The sequence below is a fragment of the Delphinus delphis genome, chromosome 5, assembly GCF_949987515.2.
Source record: "Delphinus delphis chromosome 5, mDelDel1.2, whole genome shotgun sequence".
Classification (NCBI taxonomy): domain Eukaryota; kingdom Metazoa; phylum Chordata; class Mammalia; order Artiodactyla; family Delphinidae; genus Delphinus; species Delphinus delphis.
Window position 1 is genome coordinate 63,849,997 of NC_082687.1, and position 16,127 is coordinate 63,866,123.

At 38.0% G+C, this 16,127-nt stretch overlaps 1 protein-coding gene across 1 annotated transcript in view; it reads right to left on the reverse strand.

Moving 5' to 3' along the window:
- Positions 1–1,387: 1,387 nt before the first annotated feature.
- PAICS (phosphoribosylaminoimidazole carboxylase and phosphoribosylaminoimidazolesuccinocarboxamide synthase) overlaps positions 1,388–16,127 on the reverse strand; it is a 53,330-nt gene continuing 38,590 nt past the window's right edge. The window contains exons 11-16 of the mRNA XM_060012473.1: positions 15,207–15,386; positions 14,997–15,110; positions 14,046–14,129; positions 12,938–13,118; positions 11,279–11,437; positions 1,388–6,299 (exon numbers count right to left, since the gene is read on the reverse strand). Of these exons, the coding sequence (XP_059868456.1) occupies positions 6,133–6,299; positions 11,279–11,437; positions 12,938–13,118; positions 14,046–14,129; positions 14,997–15,110; positions 15,207–15,386 (885 nt within the window). The 3' untranslated portion in view covers positions 1,388–6,132. The remainder of the gene's footprint in view (positions 6,300–11,278; positions 11,438–12,937; positions 13,119–14,045; positions 14,130–14,996; positions 15,111–15,206; positions 15,387–16,127) is intronic.

A 16,127-nucleotide genomic window follows, 5' to 3' on the forward strand; every position in this document is an offset into this window, starting at 1 on the left:
CAAAGAAGAAGAAAAGAATCTCCAAGTGCAAAGCACGTTTGGTGAAAACCCCCTGGCTACCCTTTGGGCTGCATTTCAGGAGCAGTTGGCAATAAGGCTGGAAGGGTGATGTGTTTTGGTGTGAGAATACCCAGGTTCAGACGCTCTAGATGTCTGACTTGTGAACGTGTTATCAGAGTCCCAGTTTTCCCGGCTGTAAAATAGGGATAATATATAATTGTTCTAGGGATAAACGATACTTCCTGCACCCTGTCATAGTAAGCACTCAAGTAACACAGAGACATAGGGGATTTAGAGTTTTTGTAAGACCTTAAATATCAAGATGTGCTTGTCCAAACCGAGTACCTACCGAGTATTCTTGATGAGAACGACAGGACATTTTATTGAACGCCTACTGCAGGCTCATTTCTGGTCACGATCCTACCAGTTCCTGCCTCTTCCCCCCTCCTCTCTTTCTCAGCAAACTAGCTAATTCCTTTTCATCCTTCAATATTTCTGTATCCTTCTGGTTCCAGGTTAAAAGTTACCTCTTTGACTTTGCAGACACTGCAAGGTTCCCCATTACACTGTCTTATGGAGCTCTCTACTGAGCACTGCTCATTGTTTAAGGCCTGTCTCTCTCCAGATGTACTGTAATTTCCATGAGGCCAAGGACTATATTTGCCTTGCTCACTGTAGCATCCCTAGGATCTAGCACACTCCCTGGCATATAGTTGGTACTCAACTTTTTAACTGAGTGAGTTTTTGCTTCTTTCTCCCTTAATCTGTGAGTTCCTTGTGAGCAGAAACTATGTCCAGCTCATGGCTATATCCTATGGTGCCTGGCACATTTCATGTCTGGTTAATATGTACAATGCAGAAACAGCAGTAATGATCCAGTGAGCTCTAGCTCAGGAGGTTATAATCTCTGTGAATTAGTAAAAATCATGAGAAGGGCTGTGGACTTCTACTAGCTGTGGAACTGTCATGTATTTCAAGCTAATTATGCCTGGATTTCAGAGGGTTTAAAGGAGTTCGGGAAGACATTTGGTATACGCAAAATTTTATTAGAATTTTTCTGAGGAAAGATTTTGTAGCTTCCATTGGATTCTCCAAAGGTGTTTCTCCTAACTCCCCTCTCCCCCTCCAAAAGCTAAGAACCACTGCCTTAGTAGTGCATTTCTCTGTTTTCAGAATATTGACTTTATGTAAGGAGTCACAGTTTTGGTTTCTATATCAGTCTGATCTCATATACTTTGTAGCTTCTAGAAATTTCCTCAGAATTCCTCTGTTGTGATTCCTGTGTTTCTGTTTCTTCTGTCATTTTTAATGGGGTTTTGTGGCAAACAAGATATAAATGTATGGATTTAATTTGCCCCTTTTGAAACAAGAGTCTTCCAAACCAGAGTGATTTTTTTAAAAAATAAATTTATTTATTTTAGGCTGCATTGGGTCTTTGTTGCTGTGCACAGGCTTTCTCTAGTTGCAGCGAGTGGGGGCTGCTCTTTGTTGCGGTGCATGGGCTTCTCATTGCAGTGACTTTTCTTGTTGCGGAGCACAGGCTCTAGGCGCATGGGCTTCAGTAGTTGCGGCACACCGGCTCAGCAATTGTGGCTCATGGGCTTAGTTGCTCCGCAGCATGTGGGATTTTCCCGGACCAGAGATCAAACCCGTGTCCCCTGCATTGGCAGGTGGATTCTTAGCCAGTGCTCCACCAGGGAAGCCCCAGAGTGATGGGGCTTATCACAGTGACATATACCTGATGTCACTCTTCTATCCTCAGGATGAAATCCAAACTACAAAGCCTAGCATGTAAGGTCCTTTATGATCTTTTGTTACTGTCTACTCCCCTTGCATGTTATACTCCTCTAATATTTAGTTATGTATGGTTCCATGTTGCCATACCTATGGGAATTTGTACATATATTCATTCCACAAATATTTATTGAGTGCCTTCTAAATGCCAATGTCAGGCATTATATCAGTACTAGTCGCTTGGGATACAATTAACAACAAAAAGACAACCTAGTGTACTCATGGAATGTATTTTCTAGTTGGGAGAGAGAGGCAATAAACAAATATATACCATGTTTGGTGGTAATAAATTCTACGAAGAAAAGTAAGGAAAGGTAAGAGGGATTGAGGACAGAGTGCAAGGAGTTACTGAAGCTCAAAGAGAAACGTGCCCAAGGAAATCTTTTCATTCCCATTCTACTGCTATTTTCACTGTACCACAGTGCTGGGTTAACAACCCCACCCCAAGTATTTGAGGTTGTGAGGAGTTAAATGCAAAAGGCACCATTAAAAGTAAGCGTTTCCACTGGCTTTCCAAGGACTGCTGGGCTGAAGATGGCAGGGAGAAATTGTGGATGTTCTATGGCCTGTCATGTTTTATTTAAGTCACATTATGCTGACTCTGCCCTTTTTTCCTGTTTTTAGAAATTAAATCAGCTGAAGGGAATATCAAATTCAAGGTAATTTTCATGGAATCAACTCTACTCATTCTATACAGTCAGCCAAATAGATTTTTACATAATGCATTCATGTGCTAGGATATACTTTACATATATTGACTCATTTCTCTCTCAATCACCTTGAGGTAGGTAGTATTAGTCCCACTTTACACACGAGGAAATTGAGGCACAAAAAATTTAAGTAACTTGTTGGAGGTCACATCTTCTTTCAACTGGACTACAGTAGCTTCTTAACTAATCTCCTTGCTTCTCCTCTAATCCACACAACAGCCAGAGAATACTTTAAAACCTGTTGAATACATCACGTCAGCCCCTGCTCAAACTTACCAATGGTTTTTCCTGACACACTTCAGTGTGGTCTGTAGGCCCTAAGTTATCTAGCCTTTGCTTACATCAATATCTCCTTCCACTCTTACCCTTGCTCACAGAGCTCCAGCAATATTAGCATGTTTGCAGGTCCTCAAAAAGGCAAAGCTATTTTACTTTCTGTTCTTTTAGTCTGGGAAACTATTTCCCCATATCTTTGCATGGCTTCCTCTTTTACATCATTGCCCTGCTCTCCTTAAAAACCTTCCTCTTACCCCATCACTGTCCTCTCACCTTGGCTATTCTTCATGTGCACTTATACTTCCCTGAATCTATCTGATTTATCTTTTATGGTTTGTTATCCCCAATAAAATGTAAATTTTGTGAGGGCGAGGGCCTTGTCTCTGTTCAGTGTTGCTTTCCTAGGGCCTAGAATAAAATAAGGCAAAACATGTATTTCACACATGGATGAATGAATAAAGCTTCACACAAGAGCTTATCCTTGCCTTTTATTTGGCTGCTCTGTTTTAAATTTCAGGAGGCATTAAAGCAATTCTAAGTGTGGCTTTAAGATATAAAGTTTAAGTACAGCGTTATTCGGACACAATTTTTCTTCCTCTATTTAACTATAAGCCCACAGAAAGTATAAACACCCAAAGATGGCAAACCAGGTAGGTTTGTGTAAATTACTTTTTATAACAGTTAAAATACTTTCAAACAAGTATTTACTCTAGCATTGATGAACTATACTACTGAGGGTTATATGTACTCTATTAAGAAACTAATAATGACCATTGATAAAGGCCAGTCCTATCTATGAGTCTCAATCAGTTTGAAATTTTTATGTACTGCACAGAAACAGGTGGAGCTTTTGCTAGGTAGGGACAGAAGAGTTGAAATAGCAGCCAATGACTATTCAGAGACTATGAAGCCCAAGTTCAAAGATGTTAAAATTAAATCTTTTTAATTGTTCTTGTGATCTAACTTTAGAAGATAAAGCAGTACATGATTTTTATAATTCCCCCATTTCTAACAGACAGCTAGGCATTAGCACATCAGAGCATAAGACAATGTAAGGGAAATAAACTGTAGAATTACATTTTCTCCTCTTTGGGAGCTTACAATCCAACAGAGAAAGTACTTGTAGCCATTGTAGCTGGAAGGTTTATCAGGGAAAGTTTCATGGAGAAAGCGAAGATGAAGCTCTAGTAACTTAACAAGTAGATTTTAATGACAAATGAGAACATTCTAAGAACTAAACGTACAGATATGCAACAGTCTGAAAAAGAGGAAAGCAAGTTCCCTTGATGGGTTACAACAGCAATTCTTAACCTACAGACTATGGATAGGCTTCAAGGAACCCAGGAACAAATGGAACCTGTTAGTAAACATACTGTGCAATTTTCTAGGGAGAGGGTCAACAGCATTCATATTTTCAAAGGAGTCTATGTTGCAAAAGAAATTTATTTAAGAGTTTTTGTTGTAAGTCCTTGGACAATCAACCTCAAAAAGGTTGGGTTAAGAAGGAAGACCTAGGGCTTCCCTGGTGGCGCAGTGGTTGAGAGTCCCCCTGCTGATGCAGGGGACACGGGTTTGTGCCCCGGTCCGGGAAGATCCCACATGCCGCGGAGCGGCTGGGCCCACGAGCCATGGCCGCTGAGCCTCCGCGTCCGGAGCCTGTGCTCCGCAACAGGAGAGGCCACAACAGTGAGAGGTCCGCGTACCACAAAAAAAAAAAGACCTAGATCAGGCTAATACAGAATTTGACCCTTGCTTGAGGTTTATGTACAGTGGATGGGTAAACAGGGTAAATTCAAGACCTGGTGATGAGTTAGAAATGAAAGGTCAGAGAAAAACATCAGGGATAAAATTAATTTGGGACAGTGAGTGCAGCCAGATATAGGCTTGGTGGAAGATGAGTTAAGTTTAGACCATTCAGACAGAAATGGACAGCTGAAAATACAAGTCTACAGACATTCACTGTAAAGAATTAAAATTATCCTACCATTATTTGTAAACAATGAACTCAATAGTAGGAAACATCAATACTTAAGGGAAAGAGTAAAATATGAGGAATGATTAAGATTGAGGTTGGAACAACTTGGTGTATAGCCCAAGAAAGGAAGTTAGGTCAGTCATACCGCACAGAGATCAGGTGAAGGAAGTGATGAGATGCCAGCTTGCTAACAGTTGAGAGGGAAGTGAAAAAGCATAGACCGGGTAGGCCAGTGTCAAGATTTCATCTTGATTTGTCAAGGTTTCATAGCAGAGATTCTTAACATTTTGGGGGGGGACACATCTTTTTGGTAAAAATTGATTGCCCCCTTCTCATAGAAGTGAACATATACATAAAATTTTACATGTAAGCTTAAGGGGTTCATAGACACCTGGATTAAAGTTTCATGATCTATAAAATCCTCAAGGCTGCGTAATGTAACACTGATATTTCCAAATATGGTTTATAGACTCATGATGAACTATCATACCTCTCAGTAACAACTGCTCCTTTAGAAGTGCATTTTGCTGGGTATACTAGACTTAATACTATTACAAGAAAGAAACTAGTTATGGGTATTAACTGGGAGATTCCAATTTTTGAAAATGATGGTAGGTTGGGGATTGTTAGTCTGGCTAAAATATGTGTTATCAGAATTAAAAGAATTTTATGACCTACAGAGCCAAGTAAGATTTACTAACTCATTTGCAATGGCAAAGGTGACTCTACTTCTTTTCCATGGGAAATTGCCCTGACACTTAACAGAGAAGTTCTCAGAAGTCTCTCCATGGTTTCCACAGTGCCCCTTCACCTTAATTCATGTCTTTCTTACCCCCAGAGTCAATCTCAGCTTTTCTTAAAAAAGGCAATATCAAACCCAAACATCATCTCTAGCTATAGCTAGAGATAAATACAACATCATTTTCTGACATACTGACTGCAAATAAAAAACCATGCCCTAGAGTTTTGTAAAGATCATAATGTGAAAGAGGACTATATTGCTCTTAACCACCCTAAGGTACAACCATTTTAAGTTTCTAAAACTTACAGACTCAGATGTAGGAAGTAGTAACTTTAGAGCTCTATAATAGAACATTATTATCATTTAAGAAATATAATTATACTGCCTACCTAACTGACCATATGTGGGTAAGAGATTAATTTTAAATGTATACTAATTTCACTACTTATAAAGAAATACTAATAAATATGTACATTTATTCTACTAATTCATGAATCTAGAGAGGCATTCATTCACTTTTAAATTTTGTTTTCTCTGATTGATTTAAAATCTTTTCATCTTGCTTGATTTCTTTTTTCTGCAGCTAAACTAGAAATTTATAGTTTTTCTCCTAAACAATGCAATGATGTTCTTTCTTATAAATTGCCCTCTCTGATTTTCTTGTCAGCCTGCTTCAAGGAAATCCAGGTGTTCAATACACTTGCTCGCAGTTTGGCCCAAATCAAATGGTTGTTTAATCCAAATATCTGAGCAGCAAACTGAGCTGATCCTTCTGGAGAAAGTATGGTTGAACAGCCAAGACCTATTCATAAAAGAAAAGACAGAAAATTGAGCTGTAAATTAATAATGAAAATACCACTTACCCACTATTTTATACTCTCAGAAGCCCTGCTAGCCACAGACAATACAGCTACAATATTATCATTGTCTGAAGTAAGATCTGTAGAAGGAGTTTCCATCTTTACTCTTTAGAGTGATAAAGTGATTATAAGATGATAAGTAATATTTATCAGCCAGGAACAGATATTTTATATACAACTATCACTCTTCTCACTGAATCCACTTGCAAAGAAATTTACCTTTTTTCAAAGTTCTTTTCACATACATTATACCTTTAAATCCCTGGTGAAACGCAATAGAAATAAAACAAGGAATGAGGTAGAATCATCTGTTCTTAGACAAACCTGAGGTATGTTAATTATTTTGGTAATTTTCTAGTTATTCCTTTTGTTTTTGCACTTGAATTATTCTAACATTTTTAAGCAGTGGAAAAGTCAAATCCATAAAATAATTTTAAGAAATATTATAAATAAATTCAATAGTAATAAGATCTAAAAGACAGTAGACTAGAAAGTAACTTCCTCGGGGACCACAGGTTTGCTCAGGCAGTTTCTTGAGGTGGTACTATTACATCTGTGTCATTAGAGTCAAGGACTAAATAGGTTATAGATCCAAAAGATCCAATTTCCCTAAATACTCTTGGAATTCATCAGGCTCTTTGACTCTCACTCTCCCCAATAAGAACAGACTAAAATATAAATCACAAGATTTAATTTGTATTAATAAATCAATTTACACAGCTCTGCTACTTACTACATAACCAACATCAGCCAAATTAATTTTAGTGTCCTTTTCTGGAACATGGGGATGATAACTAGTAGCTACCTTATGTGAGGATTCAGTGAGTTAATACAGATAAAGTGCTTGGAGCAGTGCCTGACACATAGTAAATACTCAATGAATGTCAACCATTAGTAGTAGTAGTAGTAGTAGTAATAAACTAGGTAGAGCATTCCACTCTAACAACTGAAGTACCTGTGCCTACTGCCCATGACTCACTTTCTGATGTCAAGAAAACCTAATTAGCAAAAAATTAAGTTACCTGGTGAGCATGCCATAAGAGCAAGAGGAACGAAGTTTTCAGGATCTTACACAGGCCACTGTGAAAACACTCCTCAAAAGATTCTCCCCAATTCTAATGATCAGAATCTAAAAATATTCTAGGTTCTGTCTCTCCCTGGATATTACTAGGTAAAAACTGCCACATATTTGCTCAAAATTCCTTTTTCTAAGCTCCATGGATAATAATATCTATACTATTCCTCTGGCATAAATTTGGGTATAGTTTCATCTATAGTTATAGATTTTTAACTTGGGAAGTTGATATAATCAGATCAGTCTAGCTAAAGATAGATTAGTCACAAGATGTATGTATCTCTGAAACCTATAAAAACAACAGTAAAGGGAATAAAGAAAATAAACATACACAAACAAAGAGATAACAGCAATAACATTTTGGCAAAGGGAGTACTAACTAACTTAGCAGACCAAGAAAATTTAATCCTAACTAGAAGCAGGGAAAGATGAGAAGCAGCCTGACATTACAGAACCCACTCAAAGGTTGAGGAACTGGTGACACCAGATACCTTTTAGGGGAGGAATCAGGTTGAAAATGGGGCTAAAAAGAAGACGACTGAGTGAAAGTCAAGAAGAAGTAAGGCCATCAGATCCTCCTCCCCACTCTATGTACCTGAACAATGGCCCCTTCTGTACCATGGCAGAGTTTTAAATTCTTCTGGAGACTAAACAGACTTTAGTCCAGACTTCTGTGCCAACCGGGCACAGGTGAAGTAAGGAATGCCACAGTGAAAACATGGGATTAAGTTTGCACATGTTAACAAACTCAGGCAGGAGACCGAGACTAAAAATGTTCTCTGGGTAATTCTGGCCAACACATGAGAAAAGATCAAAGACACTGATGTGAGGGGTTATTCAAAGAATGACCCTACAAGATCACTCACAGTGGAGGCCACTTTTGACAAGCCCTACCCACTTGCAGAGCTTCCAATTGGTTTTTTATGACACTTAAAAAAAATTATATTTATTTATTTGGCTGTACCAGGTCTTAGTTACAGCACACAGGATCTTCATTGCAGGATGTGGGATCTTTTAGTTGCGGCATGCATGTGGGATCTAGTTCCCTGACCAGGGATGGAACCCGTGCCCCCTGCATTGGGAGCGTGAAGTCTTAGCCACTGGACCACCAGGGAACTCCCTCCAATTGGTTTTTACAGTGCCATTCTTAAACAAGAGAAAACAGCCAAGGCTTATTAGCAAACAGCTATGGAAAGAAACTAATATGAAAGGAACAATAATAAGCTCAGAGAGATAAAGGAGGTTATTGCAAAGATTAAACAAGAAAAGGATGTTTGGGGAGGTGGTAGGGGGAGACCAGAGAACAAAAAAGAGCTGTTAAGAAATTCAAAATACCACATTCAAAATGAAAAGCTCAATAGATGGGTTGAAATGTAAAAGATGGGTTGAAATGTAAAGTTGAAGAGATCTTCCAGAAAGTATGGCAATAAGAATAAGAAAACAGGGACTTCCCTGGTGGTGCAGTGGGTAAGACTCCATGCTCCCAATGCAGGGGGCCCAGGTTCGATTTCTGGTTGGGGAACTAGATCCCACATGCATGCTGCAACTAGAGTCCACATGTCACAATGAAGTTCCTGCGTGCTGCAACTACGAAGTCTGCATGCCACAACTAAGACCCAGCACAGACAAAAATAAAATAAATATTAAAAAAAGAAAGAATAAGAAAACAAAATAGAAATCAAGGCAGTGAAAAGTAAATCCAAAAATGAAAGAAGAAAATGGAGGCGGAAGGAAATTATTAAGTAATTTAAGAAAATTTCCCAGGACTAAAGAATCAAAGTTCCAGATTAAAAGAGCCCACTACAAGCCCAGGAAGAAAACAGACTCACCAAGACGCATCTTCGTGAAATTTAAGAATAATGGATTGATAAAAGATCCAAGAAGTTTCCAGAAAGAAACAAAATTCATAAATGACCTAGAACCAGAATGGTGGAAGGGCCCTGGAGTTCTCAATAACTCTGGAAGCTAGAAGACAGCAGAGTAATAACCTCAAAATTCTGACAGGGCTTCCCTGATAGCACAGTGGTTCCTGCCTGCCAATGCAGGGAACACAGGTTCGAGCCCTGGTCCGGGAAGATCCCACATGCCACGGAGCAACTAAGCTCATGCACCACAACTACTGAGCCTGCGCTCTAAAGCCTGCAAGCCACAACTACTGAGCCTGCCCACCACAACTACTGAAGCCCGCACGCCTACAGCCCAAGCTCCGCAACAAGAGAAGCCACCGCAATGAGAAGCCCGCACACTGCAACGAAGAGTAGTCCCTGCTCACTGCAACTAGAGAAAGCCTACAAGCAGCAACAAAGACCCAATGCAGCCAAAAATAAATAAAATAAATAAATTTAAAAAAGAAAAAATTCTGACAGAAAATAGTTTTCAACCTCGAATTCTATTCCTAAATTATCAAATCAGACTGAGCTGCAATAAAAACGTTTTAGGTATACAAGGTCTCAAAAAGTTTATCTTCTGTACCCTTTCCTCAGAAAGTTCACTAGAATGCTCTCCAACAAAAAGTAAACCAAGAAGGTAAAGATATGGGACCTAGGAAACAGGAGATCCAAGACTAGAGAAAGGCAAAATGAATGTTCAGGATGCTGTAGAGAGAGTTCCTAAGACGAGCAGTGCAGCAGGCCTAGAGAGAAGCCAGTCCATATGGGAACATGTCAGAGGGCACACTTACTTAACACGTATCAAGAGCGGATTTACACTTACACGACTGTGAGAAAAATATGAGGTATATTAAGTGATAAGCAAATCGACTCTTACTGAAACAGTACTGCCACTCAGGCCTTATAGATCAGATCATTATCTTGGACCATGATGAGCACACAACAATATTGTTATTTTATGAGATCCTGCTCAGCCAGCCAACTGATGAAACTTCCTTGGTTTTAATTATTCTAATACCTAAGTTTTAAATATTTTATTTCCTCTACAGAAGTAACAATCACATTTACAAAAAACAAAACAAAACAAACAACAAAATACCATGAATGATGTATTCTTGGGTGGGGAAAAAAACAAAACCCAAAACCAAATATGAACTTGATCTAACTACAGATTTTACCACCACTTTACAGAAAATAGGGGATGGAAGAGCATGTTAAACAACACCCAGGAATGTAATCAGCTAAGTCCAGAATGCGGAAAATTCTATAGGAGAAATGAAAGAGGAAGAAAAAAAAAGAAGATTAAAAGAGACTTTAGGGCTTCCCTGGTGGCGCAGTGGTTGGGAGTCCGCCTGCCGATGCAGGGGACATGGCTTTGTGCCCCGGTCCGGAAGGATCCCACATGCCGCGGAGCGGCTGGGCCCGTGAGCCATGGCCACTGAGCCTGCGCGTCCGGAGCCTGTGCTCCGCAACGGGAGAGGCCACAACAGTAAGAGGCCCGCGTACCGCAAAAAAACCCCCCAAAAAACAAAAACAGAACAACTAAAAAAGAGACTTTAGAGATATATCAACTAAATGCAATATAAGGGCTATGTTGGATCTTAATTTGAATAAACTGTAAAAACAAATGAGACAACTGGAAAAATGAACACTAGTTGGAAAGTAGATTTTAAGAAATTACCATTAATTTTCCTTAGGTGTGAATATGGTATCATTATGATTTTAAAACTAGAGTCTTTATCATTTAGAAAGACATACGTAAATATTGAAGTATAAAATGCCATAATTTCTCAGATCTGCTTTAAATAATCCAGCAGGAGAGGGCTATAGATGCAACAAGATGTTAATTTCTGAAGCTGGGTAATGGGTATGTGAGATTTCATAATGTTATTCTCTCTATTACAGTGCATAGTTGAAACTTTTTAATAAACGTTTTTTAAAAATTCAATTATCTTACCACTGGGTAATCGAAGAGAAGACCACACATCCTGAGCTCCCCAGTCTGGAGTGAGGGGAGGACAGCTGATAACTGGATATGCTGTGTTACCAGACATCACTGGTCCTAAACCATTGCTTCTGCCTGCCACTGCCACAAATACAGTAGGAATGCCATCCCCTAGGCAAATTACAAGTTTATAATTAGGCTAAGCACTCAAGAGGTTTAAAGATAGGTTAAAAAAAAAAAAAGGGTCCATGTGTAGTAACTCCTTGAGTTCTTTAACAGTAGTCTCCAGAAAAAGCACTATATTGACACTATTATTAAATATATATTCAAAATATAAGGTTCACTCTGCCACTTACTGTATATCAAGTAATGAAGTAGCAAGAAGAAGTTTGGCCATCTTTGAGATCTGTAGTATAAAGGAGGTATAACACCAGGGCGTGAGTGAGGGAATGGTTCAAAGGCCCCTTCCACTATTGCTACTTTGGCTCGCTGAAGCAAAGAATGACACCACCTGAAGCGGCATCTGTCCTGGTGTCTTTCAACCAACAGGGTATGGGAGATACAATTAATAGAGACTAGAGGTTTAGTGACACTTTTTTTTAAATTTTTCTATTTTATCTTTTTCTATACAGCAGGTCCTTATTTAGTCATCAATTTTATATACATCAGTGTATACATGTCAATCCCAATCGCCCAATTCATCACACCCCCACCCCCACCCCTGGCGGGTTTCCCCCCTTGGTGGCCATATGTTTGTTCTCTACATCTGTGTCTCGATTTCTGCCCTGCAAACCGGTTCATCTGTACCATTTTTCTAGGTTCCACATATATGTGTTTAGTGACATTTCTTGAAATAAGAGTTGAGGAACTGAATTCAATAATATAGTACTGAAATATTTAAGACCCTTCAATATATTTTTAAACATACCTCATAAATATTTTATTCTTTCATAAATTCATAAGTTATTCCTTTGTTTCCTACAACAGTGATTCCTAACTTAGAATCTAAAATTTTACATTTGCATTTTTCTGGAGAAAGAGATCTGGCTTTTATTAGCTTATCAAAGAGGTCTGAGACCTTCCCACCCACCCCCTGAAAAAAAAACCCTCCAAAATTCAGTAAATATGCTCCTATAGCAACTACCTTCAGAAGGAATACTCAACCAATATTTTTTCCAGTTGAGAAACATTCCAATCTACAGGGCTCCATATTTTAGATGCTATCCCATCAAGACATTTCTTTTATATACTAAATTCTGAAATTATTCCTTAATTTTATGTTTGACTGCCTCCCAGGAAAGGCTGACCCTTAAAGATACTTGAGAGGATCTGCTGCTTCAACCCTAGGCCCTCCTTCTGTAATTGACGTGGGGCCTATCTTCTGTTGGAGCATATTAGAAACGATGCTTGAGGGGATTAGATAAAGACTAATTCTAGTCTTCATTTTCCTCCCATGCTTGCATTTTCAGTTCTTTCTCCCTGGTCCATTCTGTTTTATAAGCTCCTAGAGCACCTTAAAACTTTTGGAGGTAAACATCATGAAAGCCTAGAATATCACATTTTTTCCCTTGGAATGTGGTGAAACTATTTTTCAGCATTATTAGTCTAAATATAAAATTTGGGGCAAAATCAGGAGAACTTCCTGAAATGCTCCAGTTATTCTACATTTACCTTCATACTCAGCTTTAATCCTCAGAGTTTCATCTGGTCCTTTATGGGCAGATGTTACCCTAAGTTCACAGGGAATGCCAAAATTTCCGCAAGCCTTCTTAATTTTTTCACAGTGACTAAGATCAGAGGTTGAGCCCATCAGTACTACAACCCTGCACTGACTTTCTGGTTTCAGAAGCAACTGGAAAAGAAAAACATGAATATGCAAAAGAAGGCAAAGACAAAAATGAATAAATATAGGAATGAGTACTGTAAGAATAGTCAGTTTACAGAGCTATAGCTTATAGTAAAATTACAACCTGCCACAATATTTCCTTTAATAGACCAAATTTAAGACAGAGAAGCAGAACAAAATGATAGAGGATTTATTTTTCAAAATAACCTCTCTATATAAAGGAAAGTGGTCTTCATAACTAAGACCTAATGAGTAAGATTTTTAATCAGATAAATTGTTTACTATTGTAATAAAAAGCAAGGATAAATACTCAAACCTTTTAATTAATATTCAGGAAGCTACAATATAAAATATGTCATTGAAGATTTTTAGTACATTCTGTTCAATGGGGGTTTTAAGGTATAATCAGCCATAATAGAAGTCATATTATAAATCTTTTTAAGTTAGTTGCTTGGAATTCAAAATGCATGTTCCTATGGAAATGATGTTCTAAAAAGTAGTTACTACCCTTGGATAACCATAAACCCCATTCAATTTCCATGGAATTATACTAATAATAATACCATAAATTTTAGAGTGACATTTTAATGTCACATGGAGTTCCAATTCTAAACTCTTGCTAGTAGAACTCTGAGTAGCAGTGGAGAGGTGGGTAGGAAATGTAAGGCTTCTCCTATAGGGGGCAGGGAGGAAAGGATTCCAGGTTTCCCCAACAGGATTTGGGAGATGAGGACTGGCCAGTTTCATAGCAGGGAGTTCCAGTATGCCAGTGAGGATAGTTTAGCTGGTACATTTTTTAAAGGTGCTCCTTTCTTTAAAGTCACTGGAAAAAAGAAAAGCACTGCACCCTCTCATTTTTTTTTTTCTTTTTGAAGCAAGATTTTCTTGGAGAAAAACATACAATACAATACTGATTTATTACAAAAGGTTTACCTCTACTCTTTCTGCAACCCACTCAAAATTTTTCTTTACCATCTGCAGCCCTTCAGGAGTTACTTCCTTGAGGTCACGATACGACTAGAAAATAAGATAGGAAGTTTAGAATACAACTACTAGATGTGCAAGAACTCCCCCTACTCCTTCCCCCAAAAAACACCTGCAACTAGATCTAGTAAGCAGAGATGACTGATGTGAGCCACCATTATAGAGACTCACTACCTCTCACCCAATTCCCAGACCTAAGTCAGTTCAAAGAGCCAGAATTTTCTGATAGAAAAGAAGACTGGGTAAAGTATTCCATTAGTAATATTCTTCCTATCTGAAATTATTTGGTTTCTGAGTTTTGGGTACAGATTATGAAGAGTTTGCATAGCAAAGGATATATCTGAAAATGAATGTGAGTCAACAAATTGATTTCCGAATTAGACTAGAGAAACTTCAGATAGTGATGTATACTTGTATTTTCATTTGAATTACTACACTAGCAACTACAACTAGCTGCCCTGACAATTCTTACATATTAAGTATAGAGAGGGTCTTGCCCTAATTTTGTTTTTCACAGGAAAGAGCAGATATGGAGCCTGATAAGATCTGCAAGACCCGAGTTCCAGATCTGCCACTAACTCTTATAACTGTGAAGATATCTATCATCTTAGAGCCTTAGGTTTCAATTAGCCAAACAAGGATAATACTTACTCTGCGTGAGAGTCTATTAAAATAATAAATGAGAAATCTGCTTCATAAATGTAAAGTATCACTCCTATCTTTTTTCCATGATATATGAAACATAAGAGATATTTATCTTTAAAAATAAATAGCAATCAACAACTCAGGTTCATATCATAAGTAACAATAACTGACTTTTCTTTTCCTCCCATCATCCCTTTCTCCTCTATCCCAGCCTGATCTTGCAAAGGATTAAAGAAAACCTGAAGCATTACCTACCTGTTTGTCTTTTTGTTGGCTTCGATCTCCTGATGGCCAGAGTCTCCAGGAATCATTATCAATAACATCAGCAAGAACAATTTCTTTGGTGGTTACATCAACACCAAATTCAATCTAGAAATAGCACATCACCAAAGAGTTTTTCAAAATTACTACTAAAGACATTTCTCGGTTATAACCTTTACTTTCAAAACTCCATTTCATTTGTACCTTCATATCAACCAGTGTACAGTTCTGGGGCAACCAGGATTTCTCCAGTATTTCAAAAATAGCCTGTGTAGCATGACTCATGATATCCACTTCAGTTTGGCCTATAACAAGTCCAGCAAAGCAAAAATTTGCAGCAATTAGCTGTTCCTCAGACCACTGCGGATCATTATTAGCATCATCCTGAGAAAAAAGTATAGAAGTACAATTAAATACAAACATTTTGAACTTTTTCAGATAAACTGAAGTCCTTTTTCCCTTAAGCATGATAAATTCCTCAGAAATATTCATTTTCTTTAAATATTTGATGTTTGTTTAAAATACCCTTTAATTCACAGCAATCATTTTAAACTCTTCTATCTTCAATAGCTACTTTAAAATTCAAAATTTTGGGGTAACTTATTCTATGTCATAAAGTATTTGTAAAGAACTTGCTTTCCATATGTAAATAATTTAAATACAAGTTTGTGATTTTTATCTTTCCTTAATCAGAGGCAACAGAGATGGTAAGAAGGCCAAAACACATTTTAGTCCCCAAAATCTTTCGAGAGTGCAACTTTCATAATCCCCTGACCTTATTTTTGATAAGAATTCATACAAGACTATAAGTCCACAGTGACATTACTTGATAATTCAAGAGACTTCGTGCAAAGTAAAGAGATGCGTGAAAAAATAAAATACTTTCATTTTATTCTAAGTAGTGTCCCAACTGAACATGAAATTTTTCTTTTATGGATTCTTGATTTGTATAATTATAAGACAATGCTTTAAGCTGTGCAGTTCACTGAATAAAAGTGCAACAGCAGGGAATTCCCTGGTGGTCCAGTGGTTAGGACTCCGTGCTTTTACGGCCAAAGGCCTGGGTTCAACCCCAGGTTGGAGAACTAAGATCCCACAAGTTGCACAGCGCAGCCCATAAAAAAA